Consider the following 25,206-nt stretch of genomic DNA (forward strand, 5'->3'; position numbering starts at 1 on the left):
TTAAAAGTAAGGTTCTCACAATCTTTAGTGCCTTTCTTTTCCTACCCATTTCTCCTTCCTACCAGTCTACCAAAGTGGAAATATAGGCCTTAGTTCTTTTTAAAAACTCACCTCAGATGAATAGCTATTTAGAAGCCGTTCTGACAGTTCCAGAAGATAGCGATCCAGTGATTCCTTGAGATTTTGGTGGACAGAAAAGCCTACAATGGATTTAGGCTTTTCTATAGCACATTCTTTCATAATGTTTAAAAAATCCATTTTGTCAAACGTTGTCTGAAGAAATAGTTCTTCAACTGCTGAGAATGAAGGTTCTTGTTTCTCTTTCTGGTGGTGTTCACTTCAAAAAAGAAAGATCTTTAATTTATAATCAAACCACCTAATACTTCATCTTCATATAGCAGCATTCTACTACAAATGAAAACATTAACTTATTCAAAGACTGTTTATACAATCAATGGATTAGTCTTTTAAATGCTCCTCTTCTTTGAACTTTGATACCTATTTGTATCAAATTTCATTATTCAATAACCAATTTTACTAAGAGATGGACAAGAGTAATACAAGTAACAATCTCAAAGGCAAATTCAAGAAGTATTGAAAATAATATATTAATAACACTGGATATAAACATGAAGAATAACATTAAATCATTTCCTTTCCTAACCTTTGGTTTCTCCAAAATATAGCATTTTTTTTACTTATGCTCTCTTTAGAGGGATATTAGAAACCTTCATGTCAGTGAGTCATTTTCAGTCACAGTGAAAAAATAAGCCTTTGAGTCAATTAACTAAAAAGAGGTTTTAAAATTTATTTTGTTTTCCTTTTCCTCAATTATCACTGGGATTTTTTTTATCATTAGTTTTTAAAGCTAACATAGTCAGATTTTATTTTACATATAAAAATGGGTCATATCTTGCCCTGACTGGTGTGGTTCAGTGGATTGGGCATGTTCTGCAAAGCTAAAGGTCAGATTCAATTCCCAGTCAGGGCATATGCCTAGGTTGTGGGTTCTCAAGGGAGGAGAACGAGAGGCAACTGATCAATGTTCCTCTATCACATCGATGTTTCCCTCACACTGTTTCTGTCCCCTTACCCTCTCTCTAAAAATAAATGAATAAAATATTTTTTAATGGGTCTTATCTTCAAAAAACTCATTTCATGTAATTTTTAATTCCCCATCATAACATTCTATTTCTTCCATTGGCAAATGTCACATTACACTATATAGCATTTAAAATAGTAAACTAGATTTAAAATTATACAACATAAAGAGTAATTAATTAAAAGAAACATTTCTTGGGTTAACAGTTGTAATTTTTTTAGTTGACCAATTTCTTCAAAATTTTAAAGATGTAGCTACTACTCTATGTATTAAAGATATAATTTAAAAGAAAAACAGATTTCTATTAGATAACATACCATTCTGGTACACTCTGGAAAAAATTCATTGTAGCTTTACAATTTTTCATAGTGAGACTCACGAGGATTTTCTCCAGTGAAAGATGTGGAAAATGACTATAAAGAAAAATAAAATCTTCACTCAAAACACCAAAAGCCATTTAAAGTCTTCTTTAAACTTAAACATCAATGTTTGGCTTTAGTACTGACCTCTAAAATTTGGATCCAAAATTAAAATTGCTTTCATCTACACTGAATGCCTTAACATTTGAAAGAAGAATTTAAAGAGCATAATTTTATGTCACTATTGTTTTTAACATTTCCCAGACACAAAAGTGCACGGAATTTTTAAAACCCAGTTCTGAAATAAAACAATTCTGAAATTAAAACACTGGGATCCAGAGATCTGTCTTCTAATAACTCAGTTCTAATTACTGACTATGGAAAGGTTAAGTGGGCAAGCTGCTACCCATTCTAGTCCTTCAGTTCCATTTTGTCTTTTTCTCATTTCATCCTCCCATTAAGATATTTCACCCAGAAGATACTCTTGTTATGATTCTAGCATACACATGAGTTAAATATATGTTCAGATGACCACAATGGAACACATAAGTGCTGAGTTATATGCATATTCTTTGTGCACATCCCCTTTATTGTCCTCTTAGGACAAAGACATAGGCACAAAAAGAAAGAACACTGTAACAACAAAGGGACTATTTAATATTTAGGGGTAGCTCTGGGAAATGCTCCATTATCACTGTAAAATAAAGCCATCTAGCATCAAAGAGTACTGGATGGAGCCTCACAAAACAAAACCAAAAAAATAGCAGCACGCTACTGAACTCAAATCACCTGTGAAGAATTGGAGGCAACTCTGTACTATCTTCAAAGTCTTCTAACTGATAGAACAGGAGCCATTTCATTATCAATTCCCTTAAAGAAAAACTCCTATTTACTTCACATGTATTCTGCTCCATTCCCATTTTTACTGTTTCTGGAACTACACAGACCGTCAGTGCCAAAGTCAAACAGCATGTAACAGGACTACAACAAAACAAAGAATGATTAATGTTAAAAGTAACATCTTCAAATACATAGTATCACAAAAAATATGGTTTATGAATATTAAGCAAATAAATAATGAACTGTCAGATTACACATAAAAAATTTAAACATTTAATTCTTTAATGCTGGCCTTAGTAATCTCTCCACATTTAAAACTAAATTTACATTTATTTATTTACTAAGACTATCTCAACAAACAATAAAAGTGGCTGAAACAAAATTTAACAATCCTCAACTGAACTTACAGAATCCAAAATTTAGTGAGAGGGAGGTAGATTTGTGTGTGTGTGTGTGTGTGTATAGTGTGTGTGTATACATATATAAAATATAAAAACTGCAAAATCTGATACAATACAGTCAACTTACCACGAAGGTTTGCAGGCTGACCCAGTAAATAACCTCCAGAATTCTCTGTCGACCTCAACTAAACTCCCTTGAATTATGGCTCTAAGTAAGCCAAAATTTTCAGCTTGTATTTGTTCAAAACTAATATTGCGTAAGGTAATAGACCAAATTTTAATCCAGAGTTTCAATAAATCTGACTTTTGTGAGCCTTCTAGGTTTGATTTCTTGCCTTGACACAATGCAACTTCCATAAGGCATCGCAACACATATGGTGTGCGTTCCCCACGTCGTTGTTGAGGTAAAAGCTGGTATAGTATCATCAATAATGGTAACAGTTCACAGTTAGGTAAACTTGCAGGATATTTTAATATTAATTGGGTTGTAATCTGTAACCTGAAAGAAAAAAGTACACATAATTAATATGAAAATTACTCAATTCTATTACCAAATTAAAAGAAAATATACAAACAGTACTATTACAATATCCTAAGTAGAGTATCCCCATCATTGTTTTCCATACTACTCTCACACTACACTGGCTCTTAAAATTTATGGGGCTCTACTTCCTAAAGTGGCAACAAGTGGCAACTTTCTGCCTAGCTGGGTAAGCTATCATATTTCCCTTACATGGAAACTTTAAAGAATAACTAAATTATTAATATTATACTCTGGAGTTATCATACCCATCCCTGTGCTTCTACCAACAATATTCCTCCAAGAAAACAAACAAAAACTTCAAAAAAACTCATTTCCTTAATATTAATTCCATTATTTCAATAAATATTTGCTGTGAGCTCTCTACAATGTGTCCTACTCAAGAACAGCAACTTTAATTTATCTTTGTATCCCTAATCTTTGGCATACAACAAGTATTCAATTAATAACTCTTTGGGTAAAAAAAGATTTTATTTATTTATTTTTTTTAGAAAGAGGGGAAGAGAAGGGAAAAGGGGAGAGAAACACTGATTGGATTCCTCTCACATGCACCCCAACCAGGAACGAGCCCACAACGCAGGCACGAGCCCTATTGAGAATCAAACAGGTGACTTTTTGCTTTGCTGGACGATACACAACCAACTGAGCCACGTAAATCAAGGCTAATAAATAAGTCTTGACTAAATGAACAAATTAATGAATCTGAAGTAGGAACCCTGAACTATAGGAAAACAAATGAGTTTAAGCAATAGGAATCTAAATCAATACACTTTTCCCACATAATTCAATTATATTTAAACATTACATCAACACAGTAAATATCAAAAGAACACTAATCATAAGTTTCACTATAATCTATAAATTTCTAACTGTCCTTAGGCAAGTTACTTAACCTTTTTCAGTTTCAATTGTTTTTTAGTGAAGCAAACAGGCTGAACTGGATGAATTCTAAAAATTCCTACCAGACCTAATATTTTGTGATTTCACAGAATTCCACACTTTATTTATGCTATATGAGAATGCTACATGAGACTAAAGAACATAGCAAATAAGAAAAAGTAACCTTGCCCTGGCCAGTGTAGCTCAGATAGTTGGAGCATCATTCCCTGCACCAAAAGGTCAAAAGTTCAATTCCCAGTAAGGGTACATACCCAGGTTGTGGATCTAGTTCCAGAAGGAGGCAAGCAATCAATGCCTGTCTCTCCCTCCTTTCCTCTCTCTCTAAATCAATAAATGTATCCTTGGGTGAGGATTAAAAAAAAAGAATAACCTTTTGCTAGGGCATAAAGTCCAAATTACTCCGATTTCTAAATGTTACCTTTAATTTCTTTCTAACCCAATTCTACTAAAAGGTGCTTATCCATACTACAATCTCTTTGATTTGAGTTGCATGACTCAAGTGAATTCCATAATGCATACATTAGTGATTACCTACCAGGCAGCTATTCTCCCTTATTCCCTGCTATGGTAATATGCTTAAGAAAGGTGGCCTGGTCCCAGGAACGAGCAGATGAGCCATGGTAATCTCGACATGTCCTGGCAATCATATTCCCCTTTGCCAGTGACTAGTTTGGGAGTAGACAAATGACCTAGTTCTGGTCACTGGGATTAAAGGATTCTACTGGCTAATAAGATTAAAGGAGGTCTTTGTGAGAAAATAATTAATGAGACTAAAATGACACTGAAAAAGGAAAAATAGTATTTTACCAAGGCACAAGTTCAAAATCATTCTGTGACTTTTGAAGATGATCTTTTATTACATCCCAGCCTAATTCTATTTTTCTCCTTTTACAATGTACACTATAGTCACTAACTTCTCTTTGTGTGGTAATATAAGATTGAGAAATCTCCAAAGATCTGGAGTCTTCATTAAAAACCTATAAAATAAAAAAAGAAAAACTTAAAAATTTTTTACATTACTATTATTTTCTAATAGTTCATTAAAAAATGTGTTCTTCCTCAAATGAAGATAAGGGAAGTCATAAAGCAAGAGTAATAAATCATAGAAATATATAAATATAATAATATAGTAACAAACATTTTACATGAGTGTAATGGCTGTGGAGAAAGTAAATATTACCAAGAAGAGTATTAGTTTTATTTTCTTGTAACATTTACAAAAAAATCACCAAGATATGTAAAGTAAAGGAAAAAACTTCATCTTCAAAGTAATGAAATCATAAATTTTGACTTCTGGTCAAGATGGAGGTGTAGTTAAACAGGGCTCGCGTCCTCACACAACCACAGCAAAATTACAACTAAATTACAGACCAATGATCATGTAGAACTGTCAGACATTGAGTTGAATGGGAGTCTGACAACTACAGAACTAAAGAAACCACATCAATCCAGAAGGGTAAGAGATGCAGTGATGCAGAACAGGCAGGTCCCCAGCCCACATGTGGTGGATAAAAATTTGGGAGGAGTATCTTGGGAGGGGTCCCAGATTCACATCAGGCTCCTAGACCAAGATTCTAGTGCCAGGAATAAAAGTCTCCATATCTTCTGGCTACAAAAACCAGCAGGATTGGAGTCTGTGAAATAAACTACTCAACTCCCTGGCAGTTCCTTTCAAGTGTCTGCACTGAAGTTAATCAGATGCATTCCCTCTGAGCTCTATCATCACCCAGGTAGCAGCTTGAAAGGCACCAGTGGCATACAGGGAGGAACTGAGTGTCTGACGTCAGTGTGAGAGCCAGGGGACAGCTCTCTCACAGACAGAACAGCAAGCAGAGACCATTGTACCATTTCTGAGCATTCCGCCCACAGAGCCACAGAACAGGCAGGTGGGAGCCATATCTGGGACTCCATCAATCTGGCTTACACTATTTACCCTGTCCTGGCGTTTACCTGAGGCTCCGCCCCACCCAACTTACGGCCTGCCCTCACAGCCCACCTGCCACTGGCTAAACACTTGAGGACTGGCACTAGCAGCAGCCAGCTTTGGATCATAATTTAGCTCTGCCTGGGAACCTCCAATCCCAGCATAAGTAGCAGCTATCTGCAGACTGCACTGTAGCTCATGCTGGGTTGCCCAAAGTAGAATACAGGTGGTGGCTAACCCTGACTTGCACCACCTGGGAAACTCCAGAGCCTGAGAACCCAGTGGACAGCTACAGGCCACATTGGAGCACCATCACCCTGACTGTGAGCAGCCAATCCTCCATGGAGAGCACAGGTTGGTGGTCAGTGGTCACAGCCAGTCCTTGCAGCTGACTGGCCTGGGTATATCCCTGTCATTGACCTGCCAACAGCAATCAAGGCTCAACTACAAGAGGAGGGTATACTCAGGCTACCAGGAAGATACACCTCGAGTACCCAGCTTGGGCAATAGGGAAGGCTGTGCCACTGGACCCTACAGTACACCTTCTACATTAGACTATACTACCAAGACAGGGAGTCCTAACAGGTCTACCTAATACATACAAACAAACACAGGGAGGCTTCGAAAATGAAGAGACAAAGAAACATGGCACAAATGAAAGAACAAATCAAAACTCCAGAAAAAGAACTAAACAAAAGGAAGATAAGCACGCTATCAGATGCAGAGTTCAAAACACTGGTTATAAGGATGCTCAAGGAACTTAGTGAGGAACTCAACAGCATAAAAAATCCAGTCAAAAATGAAGGGTACACTAACTGAAATAATGAACACCTTACAGGGAAACAATACAGTGGAGGAAGCTGTGAATCAAATCAATAATTTGGAACATCAGGAAGCAAAAAACAACCAATCAGAACAAGAAGAAAAGAGAATCCAAAAAAGATGAGGACAGTGTAAAGAGCCTCTGGGACAACTTCAAGCATTCTAATATTCACATCATATGGGTACCAGAAGGAGACAAGAAAGAGCAAAAAACTGGAAACATATTTTAAAAAATAATGAAAGAAAACTTCCCTGATTTGGTGAAGGAAACAGACACCCAAGTTCAAGAGGCACAGAGAGTCCAAAATAAGATGGATGCAAACAGGTCAACACTGAAACACATCATAATTAAAATGCCAAAGGTTAAAGATAAAAAGAAAACCTTAAAAGCAGCAAGAGAAAAGAAGTTAGTTAGCTACAGGGGAGTTCCCATAAGATTGACAGCTGATTTTGCAAATGAAACTTTGCAGGCTAGAAGGGATTGGCAAGGAATATTCAAAGTCATGATAAACAGGGACCTACAGCCAAGATTGCTCTCCCCAGCAAAGCTATTATTTAGAATCAAAGTACAGATAAAGAGTTTCCCAGACAAGAAAAAGCTAAAGGAGTTCATCATCACCAAACCATTATTATATGAAATGTTAAATGGGACTTATTTAAGAAAAAGAAGATCAAAACTATGAATAATAAAATGGCAATAAACACATAACTATCAATAACTGAACTAGAAAACAAACTAAGCAAACAAGAACAGAGACAGAATCACAGATACAGAGAGCAGTTTGATGGTTGTCAGATAGGCGGAGGTTATGCAGGAATGGGTGAAGAGGTGAGGGGATTAAGAAGTATAAATAGGTAGTTACAGAATAGCCACAGGGATGTAAAGTATAGCATAAGAAATGGAGTAGCCAAAGAACTTATACACATGACCCATGGACATGAACAAAGGAGGGGTGACTGCCTGTGGGAAGTGGAAGGTGCTGTGTGAGGCAGCCAAAAAGTGAAAAATTGGGGAAGCTGTAATAGCACAATCAATAAAATATTTAAAATACACAAACACATTGCTGTAGCTGGTGTGGCTCAGTGGATTGAGCACCAGTCTGCGAACCGAAAGGTTGCCAATTCAATTTCCAGTCAGGCAAGGCACATGCCTGGGTTGTGGGCCAGGTCCCCAGTTGGGGATGTGTGAGAGGCAATTGCTTCTCTCTCATACAACAATGTTTTTCCCCTCTGTCTCCTTCCCTTCCCCTCTTTAAAAGTAAATAAATAAAATCTTAAAAACAAATAAACATAAATTTAGCATTAAGAAAATACTGATAAGTGAAATTTATCTAGGATGTTAACCAAACCTCTGTTTAAAAAGTTTTACTTCAGAAATATTATCATCAAATGAAGAATGGATAATGAAAATATGATATATCCATACAACTGAATATTATTCAGCAATAAAAAACATGAAATACTGATTTACAGTAAACTTGAAAACACGCTAAGTGAAAGAAGCCAGACAAAAAAGACCAACTATTGTATGAGTCTTCTAATATAAAATGTTCAAAATAGGCAAAATCGATAAACAAAGATTAGTGGTTAGTTGCTAGTTACTGGAAGAAGTGGGGAATTAGGACAAAGTTTAGGGAAATGTACCGTAATTAGAGATGATGGGTGTAAAACAGTGAAATTTCTTAAATCTACTGAATTGTATACTTTAAAATAGTGTATTTTATGCTATGTGATTTTTAACTCAGTAGAACAAAATAAAGAAACATTATGGTTAGGCAATCTTTTTTTTCACAAAGTAATTTTTATTCATTGGGATTATTTTTATTACTGTCTCTCTCCCAGTTCACTGCAAACTTCATGAAAAGAAAAGTGCTGAGTGCTTCTGCTCATTCTTATTTAGACAAAGTGCCAAGCCTGCTGCCTGCCACACACTAGGGAGGAACTCAAAGGCAATCTTATTACATATGGGCAATATTTTAAGAATGAAAAAGTTCATAACCACTTTTACTAAGTTCATAATATGTAGAACAGTTATCTTTCAAGTCAGAGGAAATTCTAAATATTTATGATATTTTGAAAAAAGTAGTTAGTTACATGTACAGAGTAATTTTATAGGATTTTTATCAGAACACAGTTTTTAAGAGCCCAGTTAAAAAAAATTAAGAGGAAATTTCAAAATGTGACAAATACCTGGTGACAAATATCTGCCATCAATTCAATCAAGTTTTCCTTGACGGCAACGTTACGAGATCCTGAAGAATATTTTCCTCTGCTTCCAATATGACTTATCTCATTAACTAGCAGATCATATAAGTTGTACAAGATACTTTTCCATTTTTTTGATTCATAAGCACCTATAATTCAAAAAATATAATTTTTGTATACACTCCATATGTACTGCCAACTCCCACCAAATTATTCATCTGTTAAAATGAAAACAACATTAGAAGACATCTGGTTCAACCTCTGTTCAGTGCTATTGCCTCTTCTGACACTGTCCTTGACAAACTCTTTAATGGTGTCCATTTCACACTCAGTTAACTGTATTTGCTCAAAAATGGTCCCATATGCTGACCTAATATTCTCTAATCAACTCAACCGAAATCTCAATCAGCCCTGACTGGTGTGGCTCAGCAGGCTGAGCGTGATCCTACAGGTCAGGTTCAATTCCCAGTGGGCAGATGCCTGGGTTGCAGGAAGCAGCCAATCGACATTCTTTTGACACATCAATGTTCCTCTCCTGTCCTTCTCCCTTCTTCCCCTCTCTAAAAATAAATAAAGTCTTTTTAAAAAATCTCAATCAAACTTTCTCTAATTTCTTTTCTCCCATGAAGCAAATACAGTTAATAAGTTCCCTCTTTTGCATGAGGACCAAGTTCTCTGTATGTCTGTTTAAGTGAAAAACACCTTACCAGTTCCTTCAATTATTGCACAAATGACATGCTATCCACAATTCTCATCATCCCAGTCCACTTTTCCTAAACACACTCCAGTCAACCTATGTCCTTAAAATGTTGATTTTACAATATCCGGTAAACATCATACTCCAACCATGATCTGACCAGCATGGGGAACAATGGGCTATTACTCCCCAAACAAACAAACTACCCTTCTACCCACAAAATCTGCTATTGTAGCCTAAAACTACATTAGCATTTTTGGTATCCTCATCATCCTGCCTATTTTTAATCCATCCTAAACATGCAGCTAACTAAAATCCTAAACATGTCATACCATTTCCTCACAAACCTGATTTTCATCTTGGTGAGAGCTATGTAAAAGATGAAAAACTAAGAAAAGCCACCCTTCTTTGACTCACAGAGGTTTCATGGTCTACTAATACATCTAACCATACATACTAGAACTCATGAACACACACAGCTATTTCTGATGAAGAAAAGAATAGTGGCTACAACAGTTCTTTCTTATTTTAGCCGCTATTATTCAATGCAGCATGATTTCTTAATAAGATCATTAAACTAGTCATAATGAATTGGTCTGAAGGCTAGTGCAAGCACAAAGGGAAACTCAGCCTGAATGTGAGGAAACTCGCTCAGTTCCACCAAAGAAAGTTCCTGTCTACTCAATGGGCCTAGATAAAAAGACAAATGTGAAGGAACCAAGGATGAATGGGTCATTCACTTCTGGTTTTCCCAGAAAACAGGAGCCTGGAGTAACTATGAAGTCGAAGACTACATGTACCAATCTTCCTTGGGAACTGGCTAACCTGATTGGCTATTTTTAGTCCACATTTATCTATTTTATCTTCTAATAAAAGCAGTATGTGGGTAAACAAGACCTGCCCTTCTTGAAGTTCTTTTATACTTGGCCTGTGTCTTATCTCTTAGCAATAATTATTGCTGCCTAATTAACTCCCAGAGGGAATAGTATCTCATATTTGTTTGTATTCCTCATAATAACTAGCATTGTGCTAAACACATGGTAAGGCATAATATGATTTGCTACCACAGCTTCAAATTCTAAAACAATGTATGAAAAATATCATCATGACTAATATTACCAAGCACAGCAATCCAAAGGAAGGTCATTACCTTCTACCAAATACAGATTTCAGGCCTAAGCCTATATGTTTCAATGAAGCAAATTCAAAGCAGCAAAAACTTCCTTCATACCTTTTTCTTGGGTTTTGGCTCCCTTTGGATGATGGATATAAATTTGCAGTTGAAATAATTCAATAATTACTTCTTTTAAGGAGTCATTAGGTCTGTGTTGAGTCCAAATATAAAGCAAGGCAGGAAGAATTTCATCTACTAAATCACACACTTGAATTCGAAAATTAACAGCCAAAGTCTTGAGGAAGATAACAAATGCTGCTAAGATATGATTTAGACCTGCAGAAGTCTTTTCTTGCCTGTGATAAAAAATAAACAGGTTCAACTTGGTATAAAGGGAAAAAAATACACAAACTAAAGACAGTTATTAACTGCATGCTGAAAAAAATCTAATTTTCAAAAACAATAACCTTAGTCTCAGAATTATTCAGAATAAAACCCCAGCAGTACTACAGAGCAACCAAAAAAAGTTCTTCTTTGGTACTAAGGAATCACTCCTGTGTTAGCTCTCCCTACTAAATATTGTCTCAAATTTACTTTATTTATTACCATCAAAAATGTGGAAAATAAAACTACTTAGAGGGTATTTAGGTTTTCCTGTCATTAGAAAAGCAAGACAGATCTCTCACTTAGGAACATCATTTCCCATTCTGCATACTGGATATTCAGCAATTGTTGGACCTATATTAATACTTTCTTTGGGAATCCAGTAGTTCCACTATAAAGAGTGAAGTTTTTAAAGTTAGTAGTATTTTTAGCCACTGAATCTACAACATAGTCTTTCAAGATCAAATTGAAATGAAGCAAAACAGAAAGAGGTTAGATTACCTTGCATTCTGAATAGCCTTGGAGAAAAAATCCAAAAATTTGGAATTTAATCCGTCAGTTTGTGAACAGCATCCTTTAGTCACAGCTTGAATGATTCTAGCCACTAAAACTCTATTAATGTCTTGTGAAGGTTTAAGATACAGTGTGAAATACACAGAAAACAATTCTTAAAAAACAAAGAAACAAAAATGTATTAGTTATGTTTTTTAAAAAAGAAAACTATCAAATCATGTAATTTAAATGTCACAATTCAGTTTAAAATTTAATAATCCCACAGAGAATAAAGGTTTAAATTATGCTAATATATATTTTTATACAGTAAGGGCATTCCATCCTTATGCAATTATATTTTATATAAATTGTGTTCAAGGCAGGAACAACAGGCAGAAGAATGGACACCAAGAGCCAGACTTCAGATAAGCTACTTAACTTCTCTAATCCTATATTTCTCCATCTAAGCCTAACAAAGTACTTGACACAGTGCACATTCCACAGTTTTATTTTGTTTTAATGCTATTTGACTAATAATGGACAATTTATTTCTCACAATAGTAGGGTACTTTCATTTTTGCATGAATTACTTAATCCCAAAGGCAACCTGAAGAGTGACAGGTGAAATAGGTGTAAACAGTGAGTTGTTATGTTACAGGAAAGAAACCCCAAGCTTTTTATAGTTAATGGACCTATTAACTATAAAAGGAAAAGGAGCAAGGAAACCTGTCCTTTGCTCTGGAGGAAGCCATTAATCATCTCTATCATCATCTCTATATCCCTAGGCTCACTATACAAACATACTTAAAAAAACAGTCTGGAAAGAAAGCAGTGTCTCTGCTCATAAGATGTGCAGAAATGTGAAATGTATTGAGAATTATCTCCCAACGCAGTAAAAAACAAAGTTGTTAGTGCATGTTCTTCCCATAGAAATAATCAGAAAGTCTTCAGTAAAGTGAGTAATAACACCTATGGGTAGCTTCCTTTTCAACTGTATGTCACACGATTCTGCAGAAATAGTTTAAATACAAAAGAATAAGGACAATATAAATACCTAAAACTTTAAATAGAAAAATGATTTTTCAAAGGATTCCTATCATATCTGACATTAGTTTATAGGACTCTATACCCGTGCTTCCCAAACTTTTCCCACTACATGCAATATCTAAATAATGGTATACACTTGAGTTAATACACACACATTAGAGATCAGAAAAGAGGAAGGGTTATCTTTGTCATTTCCTTCTTACTACTTAGCAGGAACAGAGAGGTAAAACAGGAAAAGCTAATAATGCAATTGTGTCTAATTAAAGCTCAAGTTTCAGGGTTTTTATGTTAGTTGGGAGAAATGCTTCCAATTGTAAAAGAATTCCACCTACTCCTCTAGTAAGTAGTAAAAAAGTTGGTCTAAGACATTCAACACAAGTCTCAGAACAGTAGAGTCCAACTTTGAAAACGACTGCAGTGCACGCCTCCAGATGAATTCACTTCCTCTGTGAATTCAACAGGAAAAGATCAAAGAGCAGATGGTAAAAAAGCATATTAAAAGGGAGTTTCTGGATTTAAGAAAATAAAACCCCAAATAACATCATTAAATGTAGATTTCTTGGAACTTTATTTATACATAGACAAGCACGGCATCTGCAAATAGAACAGTTTTATTTCTTCCTTTCCAATATATATGCCTTTTATTTCCTTTTCTGGCCCAACCACCCTGACTAGAACCTCCAGTAACAATGTTGAGAAAGTGGTAAGCACAGATATCCTTTTCTTGTTCCCAATTTCTCTTGTTAAAAGATTTAAATTATGAACCTAATTTAACTATGAGGTTTGGGACCTCATACTGGGGGAGCTTTGGTAGTATGTTGCTAAGGAATTGCTCCATTCAGATATTCAGTTGTCAGACTTAAGTGTATAGAGCTGTTCACAAGTATTCCTTATTTTTCTTCTAATAGCTGCAGGATATGCAATTATGTCCCACTTCATTCCTAAATCAGTAATTTTTGTCTTCTCTTTTTATATTAAGTCACTTTTGCTAGTGCTTCTAAATTGTATTAATATTTTCAAGGAATTAGCTTTGTTTCATTAACTTCTCTGTTTTTTTCTGTTCTCAATTTCATGTATTTTTGCTCTTCTGCTTGAAGTTTTAGAACTTGTTTTTATAGTTTCTTGAACTAGAAGCTCAGAATATTGATTTCAGATCTTTTTTTTAAGGATTAATATTTTAGAAATATAACTGACATTAGTTTCAGGTGTACATGATTTGTATATATTGCAAAATGATCAATACAGCAAGTCTAGTTAACATCCATCACCATATACAGTTACAAATTTTTTCCTTGTGATGAGAATTTCTAAGATCCACTCTCTTAGAAACTTTTAAATATACAATACAATATTATTAACTATAGTTACCATGCTGTACATTACATCTCCATGACTTATTTATTTTATAGCTGAAACTTTGTCCTTTTCAATCCTTTTTACCCATTTCACCTGCCCTTCATTCCACCTCTGGCCACCACCAATCTGTTCTCTGTGTCCAGGAGACTTTCTTCTTTTCTAACACAGGAATTTAATGCTATAAATTACCCTCTTGGCATAACTTTAGCTGCATTCCTCAGAATTTGAAATGTTGTAATGTTCATTTTCAACCACTTCTAAATATGCTTTCATTTCTAGACTTTTCCTTCAACCCATGAATTATTTAGAAGTGTACTGTTCATTTTCATAAAAGTATTACAAAGAAAACAGAGTGCTATGATAGAAAAAAGAGAGGAACAAATTTAGAAAGAGCAGTCAGGAAATAGCAGTGATGTGTAAGCTGAGAACTGAAGGATGAAACAAAACCAGCCATAGAGAGGGTAGCCTCTGACAAGAGGACAAAGTGCAAGTTAACGGCTTGTACTCTCTAAATAGGAGTGTGTAAGATGATCCTTAGCAGTGTCAGACCAAAATAAAGAAACCCTTTATTTTTTAGTAAAATTAATTACAAATAAAAAATTAAGCTTTATTAATATTTAATATACAAACTACCAATGGCCACTATGGAAGACAGTTTGGCCACTTCTTACAGAACTAAGCATACTTTTACTATACAATCCAGCAATCACACTTCTTGGTATTTACCCAAACGATCTGAAAACTTATCTGCTAACAGATGTTTATGGTGGCTTATTCATAATTGCCAAAACTTGGAAGCAATCAAAATGTCCTTAGAAAGTGAATGGATAAGTGAATGGATAACTAAACTGTGGTATATCCAGACAATGAAATACTATTCAATGTTAAAAAGAAATGAGCTATCGAGCTACAAAAAGACATGGAGGAAACAAATGCATATTACTAAGTGAAAGCCAATCTGAAAAGACTACACCCTGTATGATTCCAGCTATATGACATTCAGTAAAAAGACCGGTGGATGCTAGGAATGGGGGAAGGGAAGGATACACAGGCAAAGCACAAAGGATTTTTAGGGCAGTGAAAACTATTCTTCTGTATGATACTTAAATGGTGAATAAGTGTCATTTATACATTTATCAAAACTAGTTTGTCAACACCAAGAGTGATCCTAATGTAAACTATGGACTTCCAGGCCCGGGCTTGGGGGGCGGGGTTGGGGGGAGGGGGCGCAGGTATGAGGTGTCTATGTAAGTTCACTGATTGAAACAAAGTTACCACTTTGGTACAGAATATTGACAGTGGAGGGGCCTGTGCCTGTAGGAGGTCAGGAGATTTCTGGGAACTCTTTATTTTGTGCTTAATTTTGTTGTGAATATAAAACTGCTCTAAAAGTTTGGAAATCACTTAGTTAGAAAATCCAAATAATGGCCACTATAGTTACAGCACAGCAATCAGAAAAGTGGGGGTAGGCTTGTAGTTAAGTGAGGTAACAGGTCAGAGAGGTAGGCAGAAGCAAAAGTATGCAGCATTTCCAAGGCTTGGGAAAGGAGTCCACATTTTATACTATTGTCCAGGTAAGTCACTAAAGGTTTCTAACTTTTCTTCTTTCCTCCCTTATTAGAAAAACTATCTTCTTCCTTGAGACAATCCTAGGGTTCTTGTTTTGGAACCCCTTCTTCTCAGGAAACATACTAATTGATTTTCTGTGTATTCAACCACTCTCCATTAAATCCTTCCAATTACATTTACATATATTCTAGTCATTCTCCTCTTTAACAGGGCCCCTCTTTCCCTTCCCCTGACAACCAAAGCTTTTGAAAGTGTTGTCTGTATTTGCTAATGCATTTCCTAACTTGTCATTCACACTTCCACACCAGTCTGTTAGAGAACTGAATACCATCAACCAATTCTATAATTGCCATTTATAGAATAATTCATCACCAGCATACACACATTCTTTTCAAATGCGTAAGAAGCACTCACCAAGTTGGACCTTATTCTGTGTTATAAATCATAACTATTATAAATAATTTATAGTATAAAGAATATCTTCTTTACCCACAATACAATTATACTGAAAACCATAAAAGGGAAAATTAAAAACCCGTCAAGATTCCCCAAACAATTGGAAATTAAACAACATGTTTCCAAATAATCTATGGGTCCATCAGTAACTCTCATGAAAAACTAGAACATACATTGAAGAAAAATGAAAATATATTATCAATATTTGTGAGGTGTGACTACAGTATTTAGAGAAAACATTATATTGAATGCACATATTAGGAAAGAAATTCTCAAATCAATGATCTAAGCTTCTATCTTAAGAAAACAGAGAACAAATTAAACTCAAAACAGAAGGAATAAGATCAAAAATCAATAATGAAAGATGCAATATCACTACAGAACTTATACACGTTAAAAGGGTAATAAGGCATCCCTGGCTGGCATAGCTCAGTGGATTGAGCGCGGGCTGTGAACCAGTGTCGCAAGTTCGATTCCCAGTCAGGGTACATGCCTGGGTTGCAGGCCGTGACCCCCAGCAACCACACATTGATGTTTCTCTCTCTCTCTCTCTCTCTCTCTCTCTATCTTCCTCCCTTCCCTCTCTAAAAATAAATAAATAAAATCTTAAAAAAAATGATAATAAGGCAATAATGTTGAAGAACTTTATGCTCAATACATTCAATAACTTAGATGAACTATACAAATTCTTAAATTACCAAAGCTCACTGAAAAGGAAATATGTAACCTACATAATCCTTTATCTATTAAAGAAATTGAATTCATAGTTTAAAACCTTCCAACACTAACAACAAGCTTCAAATTCAATGCAATAACATATAAAATGGATAATGCATCATGCCCTACTGGGAAATATCCCAAGAATATAAGGTTGACTTATCCTGTGGAAAATTCATCAACATAATTCACATTAAGAATTAACTAAAGAAACAAAACCTATATGATTATCTCAACGGATGCAGAAAACATTTAACAAAATTCAATATCCATTCATGACATAAAACCATGAGCAACTAGGAACAGAAGGGAACACCCTCAACCTGTATTGACAACTAATACCATGAACGCTTAATGGCCAAACACTGAATACTTCCATCTAAAACCAGCAACTGGACAAGGATGTCTGCTCTCACCACTCCTATTTAAAATTACACTGTAGGAAAAACAATAAATCTCTTGGAAGAAAGCATAGCAAAAAAGTTTCATGACAGTGGATTTAGCAATGATTTTTAAAAAAAAAAAATAATACCAAAAGCACAGGCAACAAAAGAAAAACAGATACACTGTATTCATCAAATAAAAACTTTTATGCATCAAAGGACTTGATCATCAGAGTTAACGGTAACCCATGGTATGGGAGAAAATATTTGAAAACCAGGTACCTGGTAAGAGATTAATTAATATCTAGAATATATAAAGAACTCCTACAATTCAACAATGAAAAGCCCTGGCTGGTGTGGCTCAGTGGATTGAGCACTGGCCTGCTAACCAAAGGGTTGCCGGTTCCATTCCTAATCAGGGCACATGCCTGGGTTGCAGGCCAGGTCCCTGGTTTGGGGCTGGTGAAAGGCAACTAACTGGTTGAGGTATCTTTCACACATCAATGTTTCTCTCCCACCCTTCCTCCCTCCCTATTTCTCTAAAAACAAATAAAGAAAATCTTTTTTTTAAAATGAAAACAAAACAAAACAAAACAAAAACAAAAAAACAACCCTGATTAAAAACTGGGCAAAAGACCTGAATAGACATTTTTCTAAAGATGGCATGCAAATGGCCAATAAGCACATGAAAAGTTAACGTCATTGATCATTAGAGAAACGTGAATCAAAACCAAAATAACATATCACTTCAAATACATTCACATTTGATCAGTTATGAAAAAAAAAAGAAAAAAAAATTAAAAGCAAGGACTCAAAGAGCTATTTGTACACCCATATCATAGCAGTATTACTCACAACAACCAAAAAATGGAAGCAACCCAAGTGTCCAGTAACAAATGGATAAACAAAATGTGGTAAACACATACAATGGAGTATTATTCAGTCTTAAAAAGGAAGAAAATTCTGAAACGTGCTATGACATGGGTGAACCTTGAGACATTATTCTAAGTAAAATAAGCCATTCAAAAAGGACAAATACTATATGATTTCACTTATAGGAGGTAAACAGAATAGGTAAATTCATGCAGACAGAAAGTAGAACAGTTGCCAAGGGCTGCAGGAGGGGAGAAGGGAGAAGTCTTCTTTACTGGAACAGAGTTTCAGTTTGGGAAGGTGAAAAAAGATCTGGAAATGAATGATAATGATTACACAAAAATGTGGGCACAGTAATTACATGCATATTTTCAGTTGTGCAGGAAGTCAGCACCCCTAACCCTCATGCTGTTCCAGGGTCAATTATACACTTACTGCCACTAAACTGTATACTTAAAAATGGATAAAGTAGTACATTTTGTCATGTATATTTACCGTTAAAAAAAAATCATACTGGAGGTCCTAGCCAAAAAAATAAAACAGGAAAAGAAATAAAATACACAAGGGTTGGCCATAATGGAAAAAACTCCCTAGTACTTGTAGATGACATAATTGTCTAAATAGAAAATCCCACAAAATCTACAAAAAAACTCCTAAATCTAGTAAGTGATTTTAGCAAGGTCCCAGGATACAAGGTCAGTATACAAAAATCAACTGTACTGTGTAACAGCACTGAGAAACATGGAAATAGAAATTTTAAAGCTAGTGTAATTCACAAACTACTGCAGTATAAATCTAGGAAACAGAAATTTTAAAGCCAGTGTAATTTACAAATTACTGCAGTATAAATCTAACAAAAATATACAAATTCTATATGCTGAGAATTTTAAAACACTGACTTCTAGAAATCAAAAAAGATCTAAATAAATGGATATATCATGTTCATGGATTGGAAGATTCTATGGTATTAAGATGTCTATCCTTCCTAAATTACTCAATATAGTCAATGCCATTCCTACGAAAACCCTAGCACTATGTTTTATAGAAATCAAAAAGCTGATTCCAAAATTTATATGGAAATGTTGGCTCAATCTTAGTCCATCTTTTCATCTCACTCCCTAAACTCTCCCTGGACAATCTAATCCGCAACCTATCTTTAATCACCACCAGTAGCAAATAATATGTGTATATTTTGAACATTAACTTCATTAACTTCACTTCTTGAGCAGAGTCCTCATTAGAGAAGCAAGTTTCAGAGAAGGGAGCTAACTAGAGTAGTAATTCAACAAAAGAGCACATTATTAAAGAGGTAGTATTTTGCTTAAAAATAAAAAAGGATTGCCCTGGCCAGGTGGCTCAGTTGGTTGGAGCATTGTCCATCAGAAGGTTGTGGGTTTGATTCCCAATCAGGGACCACACCTAGGTTGCAGGGGATGATGTTACCTCAATGTTTCTCCCTCATATCAATGTTTTCTCTCTCCCGCTTCCTTGTCCTCTCTAAAATCAAACATGTCCTTGGGTGAGGATTTAAAAATATAAAAATAAAATAAAAAGGATTTCTGAGAACATGATAAATGATGAAATCACAGTACAGACACTAAAGGAAGGGCTACCTTTTTTATTCAGTGAGATCCATGGTTACAATAATCTAATATCTGCAAATATCCTAAATACTTAGGATGTAACTCTTTGATGAGAGACTTGTCAGTATCCTAGACATCATTGGCCTATTCTCCAACAGCTGCCACTAGGTTTGTTGAGGGCTGTGTTTAGGATAAAGCCTCCCTGCGTTCACAGCAACAGTAAAGGACCCAGACGATGCCTTAGAAATTAAAGCAAATGCCTGAGAAGGCCTTTATTCATGTGGGAACAGTACAGTTTATGTAATACACAACACTGATTAGGTCATGGTTTTATGGTCCACATATTTGTCACTTTGAAATGATAAAATGACAGTAAAGGATATAGATAAATGGGTTTTAATTTAGTTAGCATAATTTATCTTGAATAGTTTTCAGATAAAATACTGAGTTTCTAAATTTTCAGAGGTGGTTATATTAGAAGACTTTGACATCTGGCTTAAAGTGACGTTATTATAGCTATATTCCACTTTCACCCATTAAACCATTCAGACCCTGAAATGTTCCCACCTTTAATAATCAATAAACTCAAATGCTTCACTTTGTGGTCACACGATACCTGTCATCTAGCAAATTGTCACAATACTAAATTACTTCCTGGTACCCATTAAAGCCATTCAAACTCAGAAATGTTCCACCTTTGAAATTAATAAACTCAAATCTTTCAGTCATTGACTGTTGGGAACCGCCCCGCCTCGTTTCAGAAGCTGTAACCCCCCATGGCTAAGGCTGAGTGAGTGACCTTCAGACCATAAGCCACTAAGGAGACAAAGCTTATCTCCCTGGCAGGAGCACCACCTCTGCCCACTTTACTTCACCCTGCCTGGCCCCCAGTGCATGATCGGTTAGCCAATGATGGGTAAGACTCCTCAAGGGAGGGACGACATAAGACAGGCACAATCACGGGGAGGCCCCAGGGAAGGACTTGAGGGGCTATAGAAAAAGGGGGTGATGGACCCTCGCCCCTCAGCTTTGACATAGCCTGAGTCCTCATTTTGTCTGCAAGAAGTCTCGTAATCTCTTAGCTGCCTTACTTCCCCTGCCTGACTTAAGCCTGAAACAATGCCTTAAGCCTGAAATAATGCTGGAAGTGGGTGCCCTAGAGCAATCAGGCCTAAGAAAGAACACATAAAATCCTATGAGACCTACTTTGCTAATACCCTCAATTTAAATGATAAGGGTCCAAGCAGGGAGTTAGTTCCTCAAAGTTTTATCACCCTTTAGCTATCTGACTCTGACTCAAAATAAGCCCTAAGAGTTCTTTGAATGTTATCTATTGTTTAATCATTTCCGCCTGATAATGATCGATGAGCTTTATGTATACACCCTGTATTGCTATGCAAATTCAATCCAATAAAAGCTTGTCAAGGCAAGGGTCAGGGCGTTCCCCCCTAGATAGGAAGCTACGCCATTCCTTTTCCTCCACAGGACTCAGTAGTCTGTGTGAATTTGTCTCATATTTTATCCATTATGCTGCGGACACTGCAGGCCGGTGTCTACGTCAACTGACCATAACTTTATTCCTCTGTGATCTCTTAGTACCACTCACCTACAAATTGTCAAAAAAAAAAAAAAACAAAGCCCCAAAAACACTAGATTCCTCCCTGGTACCCACTTTACTGATCTTGTGAGTCACTGGGTCCTACATCATATAGGTCCTATACGGGTCCTATACACTCATATAGTGTCCTACATATCCTATGCTAACACTTTTGATTTCCATTACCTTATCAGTGACCTGCTAATTGCCTAGTCCAATGGATACTTAAATGTCTTACCACTTCTACAATACTGAAAATGTCTCACCCTTTTCAATTTGAAACTCTTTTGCTTTCACTTTTATGCCATATCTCTCTTGGTTTTCTTCATCCTATTTTAACCATAGTTGAGTTTAGATGTTACTGATATGTGAACTCAATGCACCCACACATGTCTATATCATATTATACTATAATTTTGGTTTACTTGTCTTTTTTTTCTGCCACTGGACTGTCAAGCATTTGAGGACAGAGGATGGCATCTTTCAATTCTGTAATTTTAGTTGTGATAGCAGGCACCTAGTATATTGTCAGTGAAAATAATTTAGGAAGCACACTATAAATGAAAGCTTAGAGTCAGATTCTGTAACCATTTAATTTTACTAAAGTACTGTTAAACTATGAGGTCATTTAGGGATACAGAAGGACTCTGACTATGCTTTTGGTGAAATACTATTTCACAAGGGAAAATTCACTAAGAACAAACTTCAAAACATACCTAGCCACTGTTGCTGAGATATTTCACACCAGTATTTTCTCACTGAAAGAATGTCCTTGAGCAGTATATTGCTGCAATCAGCTCCATAAATGGCACCATTAGATGAATCTTTCACTGTATCCAGGATGTAATTTAAGAGTTCTTGACATTTTAGCCTGGGCGCTCCTATTTAAAAATAAAATAAACAAACAAGTAAATAAAAACATATAAATCTTCAGATAAGTAAGGATCTTGGAAAGGCAACTATCTAAATAATTCCTTTTCGGAAATTACTGTTAGCTAACCTCCTTCTCATAGAGCAGGAGTTACCAAACAATGGCCCACAGGCAAAATTCTTCAAGCCACCTGCTTTTGGAAATAAAGTTTTATTGGACCACTGCCATGTCCATTCATTTATGTATTGTCTATGGCTACTTTCAGGCTAAAACCCAGAGCTCAGTAGTAGAGACAGACACTATGTAGCCTACAAAGTCAAAAACATATACTATCAGTTCCCTTTACAAAAAGAGTTTACTAATTCCTATAGGAATATATTCTCATACAGCAGAACAATCATTCTATCATTAGTAATTCACAATTTCTGGAATTAGAACTAAAAAGGCCCATAGTGTCTTGGTACTTTGTATAAAAAATAAATTTATTAGAATAACAAGATTATAGGGAGGATATTTTCTCTGAAGAGTAAAATTACTTCTAAGACCTATAATAGTATTTATGGTACATAAATAGATAAGGTTATAACTTTCAATCAAGATGGTGACATTCGATGCATTTTCACAAAGGAATGGGCTAAATCAGCTGGACAGGATACTGTTAAACTTTTTACCAAGCTTTTTAAAGATGATACCAGGTATCTTTTGACAATGGACAAACTATGTGGAAAAGAAAACCTCCAGTTCTGTTGGACTGGGCTAAAGTACAAACTCAGGAAGAAGAAACCAATGCATCAGATCAATATGAACCCCAGTTAGGTCTAAAAGACCGGAAGGTTCTATATGTAAAGAGGAACACATGTCTTCTTTCAAAGCGCATTGAGACTTTCAGGGTTCATCAGCAGAAAAACGGGATGAAGCTGAGCTAATATGGGACCCACTGGCAATAGATTTTGTTACCTCTGCTACAAACCTCAGGATGCATAGTTTTAGTATGAATATGAAGAGCAGATTTGACATAAAATCAATGTCAAGGAATATTACTCCACTATTATCACTACTAATGCAGTGATTGCTGGGTTAATAGTATTGGAAGGACTGAAAATTTCATCAGATAAAATAGGCCAGTGTAGATCAACATTTTTGAATAAAAAAAACAAACCCAAGAGAGCAGCTCCTTGTGCATTATGCACTAGATCCTCCCAACCCTAATTGTTATGCATGTGCCAGCAAGCCAGAGGTGACTGTGCAACTGAATGTCCATAAAATGACCATTCTCATATTACAAGACCGTGAAAGAAAAATTCGCTATGGTAGTACCATACGTTCAAATTAAAGATGGGAAAGGAACAATCCTAATATTTTCAGAAGAGGGAGAGACAGAAGCTAACAATCACAAGAAGTTGTCAGAATTTGGAATTAGAAATGTGAGCCAGGTTCAAGATGACTTCCTTCAGAACTATACTTCGCTGGTCAACATCCTTCATAAGTGAAGAACTAGGAAAGGATGTTGAATGTGAAGTTGTCAGTGATGCCTCAGGAAAAGTATAGCATAACCAACGGAGGTAATGATGGGGCTCAGACTTCCACGTCCACAGCACAAGAGCAAGATAATGTATGTGCTCATAGTTGATTCAGACAAACATCCTTCAAATAATGCTGTCATCAGTGAAGAAAGAAGTTGCAAGAGGAAATATGAGAAAGAATGTGAAAACAAAGAGGTCACTCACAGAACAGACAAAAGAACTTGATGTTATACCACAAACAACAGAAATACATCTAAACAGAACCATCTTACTGCATTAGGTCGTACAGGCAGAACCAACTTGTTTGCTATATCCTCTGTTCTAAGGGGAAAAGATTGACACCAGTGACTGACTTGAAAATGATTCTGCTTCCTTTGAAAGCACCCATTTTCTAGAACTGTCAGACATGTTACAGTAGACTATATGGAAAGTACGAATATAGTTTTAAAACCCTTTGAACAAAGCAATTGCATAACCAGTCGTGAGATGAAACAACACAATGCATGTTGCCTTTTTATGTAAATACCCTTAGATATCATTTAATAGTTTTTAAATATTGTGGTTTTGTAAAGTTTATGCCTGGTTATAAATATAAATAAAGGCAGTATTATACATTGATTTTTGGGTTAGAAAAAGAATTATTTTTAGCCTAGATCTAACCATTTTCACACTCTTAACTGACTGAATCAGATTAAAAAAATATGAAGTGCTATGAATTGAAATTTGTTCTTAAATACTAACTGATACTATGTATACCGATGTAAAATACTGTTAATTTACTCAAATTTTGAGCTTGCACTGCCTGGTATCTGTGTAAAAAGCCAATTTTAGTGTATTGTTACAGTTTCACTTTATAACTGATGTTTCATAAAACCCAAATATGACTATACTGTACTTATGAACCAAATTAACAGCCTCTGCATACTTGTTATACATGCCTGCATAGTTTATGTGTCTGCTGCCTTGTTGGGTTTATCTACTGTACTTACTGGAAGCATGCTAAATTCTTTCTTTTTAAAAAACTAATTTATAATTTGATGTGAAGGTTAATAGATCTCCACTGTTTGACATAGATGCATACTTTCTAAAATAAAGTTTTCATAGTGATATTGCTTTTTAAATTTGAAAAGTATTTATTTTGAGCAAATCATATTGATGTCACAACTGAAATTTTATATCTCAACATTAACAATTTAAAAATCACATATAACATTTTGTTATAAGCTATGAGCAGAGTACCACAAGTCATTATGTGTATCTGAATATATTCTAGTTTAGAATTTTCTTATGATGAAATTAGTTAAGTATCAGACTATGCTAAATTAATATACACTGATATAACTGGAAAATCATTTTTCTTAAGGTTTGTATCATACCTTTAGTCATCTGGTCAATGATCAAACAACCAACCATATGTTCCTTTGCTACCATGTGCGTCTCTCTCTTAGAG

The 25,206-nt window shown here is 35.5% G+C and overlaps 1 protein-coding gene and 1 pseudogene across 1 annotated transcript in view; one reads left to right on the top strand and one right to left on the bottom strand.

Moving 5' to 3' along the window:
- The window catches only part of ATM (ATM serine/threonine kinase), a 163,905-nt gene that overhangs the window by 129,125 nt on the left and 9,574 nt on the right, over positions 1 to 25,206 (bottom strand). Inside the window, 9 exon segments of the mRNA XM_028514270.2 lie at positions 112 to 337; positions 1,420 to 1,515; positions 2,251 to 2,442; positions 2,830 to 3,201; positions 4,951 to 5,120; positions 9,080 to 9,243; positions 11,023 to 11,261; positions 11,791 to 11,956; positions 22,079 to 22,243. Coding sequence (XP_028370071.1) covers positions 112 to 337; positions 1,420 to 1,515; positions 2,251 to 2,442; positions 2,830 to 3,201; positions 4,951 to 5,120; positions 9,080 to 9,243; positions 11,023 to 11,261; positions 11,791 to 11,956; positions 22,079 to 22,243 — 1,790 coding nt within the window.
- On the top strand, positions 22,394 to 24,843 carry LOC114500904 (annotated as a pseudogene).

The sequence above is a fragment of the Phyllostomus discolor genome, chromosome 6, assembly GCF_004126475.2.
Source record: "Phyllostomus discolor isolate MPI-MPIP mPhyDis1 chromosome 6, mPhyDis1.pri.v3, whole genome shotgun sequence".
NCBI lineage: Eukaryota > Metazoa > Chordata > Mammalia > Chiroptera > Phyllostomidae > Phyllostomus > Phyllostomus discolor.